Raw genomic sequence first — 6,616 nt, 5'->3', positions numbered from 1 at the left:
CCTATTATCGCTTAGATATCATGGTTGGATTTCATCTGCTGGAGACCCGTACTTTCTCGATCAAGGGAGCGGTGGTTGGATTGAAGCTGAACAAGAAGAAGATGACCCGGTATTCCTAGAAGAAGAAGACCTCAAGGAGATTTCTGAAGAAGAGAACAAAGAGGAAGTTCAGGAAGACTCCGACTCGGAACCAGAGGTCTATAATCCACCTCAAGTTGCCAAAAATCCTAACCCTCGGCAGGATTTTCAAGGCCCGGCGCCTCTGTGGGCAGTAAACTTGGGAAGGTGGAGCCACGAACAGGGACAACCACCTTCTTATAATGGGGACCGGAGCTTCTACAACTTTAGCGAGGGAGGCTCTGCTGACAGAATCCTCCTTATCTTGGTTTGTCGTGTTGATCGTAATGCTAAACAAGGAAGAGCAACCATCGATCAAGTCATGGAAATTAGGGAAAACTCAGGAGTCAACACAGTTCGTCTCGGCCATATGAACGATGATCAGGAGTTAACAAGGACTCATACCGATGCACTACAGATGGAACTGAATGTTAGCCGATCCGAAGTTAAAGAGCTTTAACAGAGTCAAGTTGCATTGGAAAGGCGTGTGTGGGAAACAGAATGCCAATTGGCTGAATCCAGGGCAAAATCTAGTATTAACCAGAAAAACACTCCTCGCGAGTAGGGCATACTCAACTCTCTCTTTTGGATATAGATTAAGTCTACTTTTAGATTCTAGTATTATTTTCCTACTAATGTTTAGACCTTGAACTTTCAAGTTTTGTTAGGTCTTTGTGCTGCCAAAGTTTTCTCTATATTGGTATGTTGTAGACCTATTACAAGGTCAATTTTCCCGAACTCTATACATCTATAATACCCAAGGTCGTAGAACTCGTTACTCGGTACCTGTTCGGACGACTACTGGGTAGCGAGTACTCAGGAATACTCGGGAGTACTCGGGGAGGACTCGGATTCGGTAATTCATGTTGAGCTATTTTTAGGATACTTGTATATGTCAAAATCATAAGTTAAAATCTTATGTTGATTGAAATATATAGCAAAATTAGATACATGTGAATACATAAAAACTGAAAACTACATAATGGTCTCACTTTGTGAATAATTACTGAAAATTTAAGACATATATGTAGTAATAATCACATTTGTGTGTGTTAAATAATGAATCGTGAAGTTTATTTTATATATTGATCATCGAGTTGAGCCAGTTTTATAACACTACTCACTTCATTAAGGGGTCGACCAGGGAGTACTCGGGATTCTGTAACTCGCCTCGGTAAGGGGCGGAATAGCGAGTACTTGGAGGAGTAATCGACCAACTCGGCGAGTTTTACAACACTGATAATACCAATGATATTGATAGACATCTAATCCTCTTGGGAAATCTCAATCCAAATTCTTTCATCTTTCTAGTGGTAGATCTCTATTGCAAACAATTACATGTTGAACTATGGTGAATTAGTTCAAGGAATACTCTCATTATACTCACTATTGAATACTTACAATTATCTTCATCTTTATAACTTATAGTTGAAAGATGCCTCCTCGTAAATCAAACAGGCGTAATCCGCCAAAAGTAATATATGTAGAACTAATATATCTTTAAGTAAAACAATTTTTCAGTGAAAGTAAATTTGTAGTAGTTTTTACACAAAATCGCAGTCAAATTTTTTAATTTTTCTGCAACTCATTATCCAAATTAACTGAAGAATGAAGTGTATAATAAATGATTGTTTGAGTTGACAAGACATTGCACTGAGTGACAATACAACACACAACTATTTGACTTGATAACACAATCTGAGTTATAAAAAGGGGCCACTATAAATAATTGTTCATATCCATATTAATCGTATCACATTACAATTTTAGCTTGCAACTATGGACTCACCTGTACCATTTAGATGGAACATCGAAGAGGAGGTTGCTTTGGTTCATGCTTGGATCGTAACTGTATATGAGGATTTTCCACCGGGTCCACTAGAAGTTTGCAACGTATCATTTTGGTCTCGTGTCTGTTATTTGTTTCACCATCAAATGGGTCATACTCAATATTGAAGAAGAAGAAATGTCAAATCCAAGTTTCTGGATTTGAAAAAAAGGGGTCAAGCATTTTCAACATATTTATAACGAACTGGATAATGAACATCCAAATAGGGATGAAGACATTCTCAAACAGGTGACCATGGAGCTATACCATTTCAAATCTGATGGTTGCGAGTTTATGCATGGGGAATCATGGAATCTTTTTAAGAATGTCCCTTTTTTTAATATGCATGTTAGTTAAATAAGATTATATGTAGAATGTTCGTTAGTTATGTTGTTTGTTTTTTATGTCTGTCTTGTTACTCCTTTAATGTATGTTGTTTCAGTAATGAACAGAAAACATGAAATAAGAAAACACATTCATTTTCATTTCATTAAAGATTAACCCATAACTACTACATAATTGGACATAAAATGCAAAGGGGTACATGAATAACTACTTCTACTTAGGAGGTAACAGGACCATTCTTTCATTTGGTATTTCCCATTGCATTATGTGAAATTGAGGGTAATTTGAAGGATCATTATTCCAAGCTGTGGGAATATGGAGCTGAAATTAAAAGAGCCAACCTAGGATCTCATGTTGAAGTGTATGCGCAGCCCCAACGAAATTCTACTGTAGTGTTTGAAAGGCTTTATGTGAGTTTTAAAGGATTGGTTGATAACTGGTTAGACAGGTGTAGGAAGGTTATTGGGATAGGTGGATGTTTTTTGAAGGACATATGTAAATAGGAGCTCCTCTCAGCAGTAGGTAAGGATGGAAAAAATAACATATACCCAATAGCTGGAAAAAATAACATATACCCAATAGCTTGGGCAGTAGTGAATGTTGAGAACAAGAGTACATGGAAGTGGTTCTTGGACAATCTAATAGAAGACATAGATGAAAGGGGAAATGGTGATGGAATCACATTGGTGTCATACGGACTCAAGCTACATATACACAAATTACCTTCTACATAAACTAACATTCCAAATAAATGAAAGGTATAATGGAGGTTGTGAAAGAAAGATGTCCAGAAGTGGAGCATAGGTTATGTGCTAGGCACATCTTTGCTAACTTCCATAAAAATTTTAAGGGTGAGTGCTACATAAAACCTTTTTGGAGGGTTGTAAAGGCAACTAAAATTCATAAATTTGAACTTGCAATGGAAGAGATCAAGAGCTTTGATGTAGGGGAATATGATTATCTCATTAAAAGGGACCCTAATTGTTGCTCAGGGGCCTTTTTTTAAGGTGGGAATGGGATGTGATGCAATGGAAAATGGTGTTTATGAGAGCTTCAATGTTGTTATTGAAGAAGCTAGAAAGAAGCGATTGATCACTATGTTAGAGGACATAAGGGTGTTTATGATGGAGAGATTTTACATGCAGAAAGGGGAAGGATTTGGGCTGGAATTAGGCAATCTGTCCAACTATCATAAAGAAGCTTGGTAAACTAAAGAAGTTGAGAAGGTTAGTCGATACAAATAGTTTTACTTACTTTTTGTACATGCAAGTGCTAACTAACTTTTGTAGTGATAGATTCTGGGATCCATATGTTAGTGGATACAAACAATTTGAAATTGTGCAAGGCAATGAAAGGTATATCGTTGACCTAGAGAATAGAGAAGGTGGATGCAGAGGTTGGCAATTGACAGGAATTCCTTGTGTACATGCCATATGTGCCATATATTCTTTGAATCTTGATTCAGAGGAAGTTTTTGTAGAGTGGTTTACTAAATCTACATTTCTTAGGGCCTATGAGTACACCATACATCCCCTGAATGATAGTACATTGTGGCCCCACATGCCTAATGTTCACCAGATACTACCTCCTATTAGGAGGAGGTTACCAGGTAGGCTATGTGTGAAAAGAAAAAGAGACCAAGCAGAAAATGAACTCAGTGGGAATACCATACATACTATAAGCACGGAAGGTGTTCAACGCAGATGTACAATTTGTAATGAAACTGGACAAAAGAAAGCTACATATCCAATGAGGGGTCCTTCTGAAGCAGGTCCAAATAAAGCAAGAAAGAAGAGTAATGCAAAAAATTGTCCTTCACAAGCAGGTCCAAGCACTCCAGCTCCAACTGCTCCAACACATGTGAATCAAGATCTTATAACTCAAGAGTATGTCAATCAAGAGCCTGTGATTCAAGAGAATGTCCCTGTGAATCAATAGCATGTGAATCAAGATCCTGTGAATGAAGTACCTGTCAACCAAGTGTGAATCCAGTACCTGTTAACCAAGTGCCTGTGAATCTTGGTGTTAGAGTGCCTAAGAGCCTTGGTTTTAGAGCAAGGAAGCTTTCATAGAGAATAAACAAGATACAAATCAGGAAGCAGGTTTTTCCAAAGGATGGAAAAGGAGTGAATAAGGACAACCCAGTTACTTTAGAATGATTAGGGTTACTTGTTTTCTTTTGCTTTGGAAGTATGTAATAGTACACTATGTATGGTGACTTTCTTTTGATTATTAGCCCAACTTTTGATGTAATTAACAATACTATCCTTGCTTGTAACCTAGCAACTTTTGATGGTCTTTTAGTAATGGAATCGGATATGGTATTCTATATCAATTGTGTTTGGTCTTTTTCAATCTTTATTGGTACTAATGCATTAGTTTATTAAGATTCTTTTTATAATGGGAATCACATGTCACTTTTCTAATGGGAATCATATTTGTTTCTATCATGTCCTTGTCTTTTGGTTGTTGAAATTGCAGCCAAATTCAATTATCAATGTCCTTGTCTTTTGGTTGTTGAAATTGTAGCCAAATTCAATGTAAATTACATTCAAATATGTACCATGTAACATTTCATTTAATATGCAAACTCCATTCAATACATTCAATATAAACCATTCAATACATTCAAACTACCAAAATTCAATACATCATATCAAACTCCATTCAACTCTTTTAAGATAATATTACAACTGAGTTCAACCCTATAACTATGTGCTTTATTCTTCAGCCCTTGAAATTCTTTCTTCAAACATGCAACATCCTCTTTAACCACTTCAAGTTCTTGTTCTAAATCCGGATTCCCAGTCACAGGTTCATCAATCCATTCCCAATACTTACACTTTTTACCTGGTTTCTTCGAAATCAAATATAAAGATGGTAAGAAGCGCAATACCATTATTTATTAGAAGGAAAATTTGATTATTGGCCCAACTTTTGATGTAATTAACAATACTACCCTTGCTTGTAACCTAGCAACTGTTGATGGTCTTTTAGTAATGGAATCGGATATGGTATTCTATATCAATTGTGTTTCGTCTTTTTCAATCTTTATTGGTACTAATGCATTAGTTTATTAAGATTCTTTTTATATTGGGAATCATATGTAATTTGCTAATGGGAATCATATTTGTTTCTATCATGTCCTTGTCTCTTGGTTGTTGAAATTGCAACCAAATTCAATGTAAGATCCCGGAATAGCAAGAGTAGAGTTGAGGGCTAAAAGTGTAGATTTTAAAGGGCAACTCGGCGAGTAGGGTCGCGACTTTGGTCGCGAGTCAAGTGGCCTACTCGGCGAGTCCAAATATGGACTCGGCGAGTAGGTGCTGAGTGGAGAAAACCCTAAATCCGGGGAATGAGCCCTATTTAAAGAACATTATATCCTCTCCCCATCCTCTTTGATCCCCCTTGAAGTCCAGAAACCCTAGAAAGCGTGACTGAAGAAGATTAGAGTGCATTTGGAGCTTGAGGAGTTGTTTGTTGAAGAAATCTTGAAGGAGAAGAGGCCTGGATCAAAGGGCTTTTCTTGGATTCGAGTTTCATTGTAGTTGGGGCATTCTTTTGAGGTAACATCTCGTTCTTGGGCTATCACTCATATGGATTCATCATTTTGGGGTTTGTGGGGAGTTTATTTGGTATGTTTTGGAGTTTGGAGATTAGATCTGAGGTTGCTACCTCAGATCTGGAATATTAAAGGCCTAGAGTGCATTAAAGTTCCTGTGTTTGAGTGCTTAGTGAAGCCATCATGTCCCAAACCCTAGCTCTAAAGTGAATAAGGCCTAGATCTCTTAGGATTCACGTAAAGTTTGCCACTTTACATGATGAATGGATTGTTGGAGGCTAGATCTATGTTTTGGATCAATTGCATGGCCTGGAATGCTTCTGTATGGATTCAAACCGGTGGTACTCGGCGAGTCACATGGGCGGACTCGACGAGTTGCTTGAAGATGAGCTGGAACTCGACGAGTTGGATGAACAACTCCGCGAGTAGGTTGAAGATAGCCTTAGACTCGGAGAGTCTGTTCTTGGACTCGGCGAGTCTTGTCGAAGAGTCCCAATATTTTCTGGTTGAGTCGAGAATCGGTGAGTCAAGGGATGACTCGGTGAGTTGGGTGCGAGTGGACTTAGAGTTGTTGGACTCGGTGAGTCTCGGGGTGACTCAGCGAGTTAGGTCGTGGATTGAGGGAAGTTCTGAGCATAGGGACTCGGCGAGTCATCGGGTTGACTCGGCGAGTAGAGTCAGTCAGGGGTTGACTTTGACTTTGTCCAAGGTTGACCAGTTGTCGTCCAAGGGTATTTTGGTAATTAAGGGTATTTATTGAGTTG

The 6,616-nt window shown here is 38.1% G+C and overlaps 1 protein-coding gene across 1 annotated transcript; it reads left to right on the top strand.

The window, feature by feature from the left end:
* Positions 1 to 3,243: 3,243 nt before the first annotated feature.
* On the top strand, positions 3,244 to 4,228 carry LOC145036185 (uncharacterized). The gene is made up of 2 exons (XM_078984648.1): positions 3,244 to 3,494; positions 3,580 to 4,228. The coding sequence occupies exons 1-2, from the start codon at positions 3,244 to 3,246 to the stop codon at positions 4,226 to 4,228; spliced, it is 900 nt and encodes a 299-aa protein (XP_078840774.1).
* Positions 4,229 to 6,616: the final 2,388 nt, after the last annotated feature.

The sequence above is a fragment of the Lactuca saligna genome, chromosome 3 (genome assembly GCF_052625555.1).
Source record: "Lactuca saligna cultivar CGN05327 chromosome 3, ASM5262555v1, whole genome shotgun sequence".
Classification (NCBI taxonomy): Eukaryota; Viridiplantae; Streptophyta; class Magnoliopsida; order Asterales; family Asteraceae; genus Lactuca; species Lactuca saligna.
Note: the sequence above shows the minus strand (reverse complement) of the source record. Positions and strands in the feature narration are given on the sequence as shown.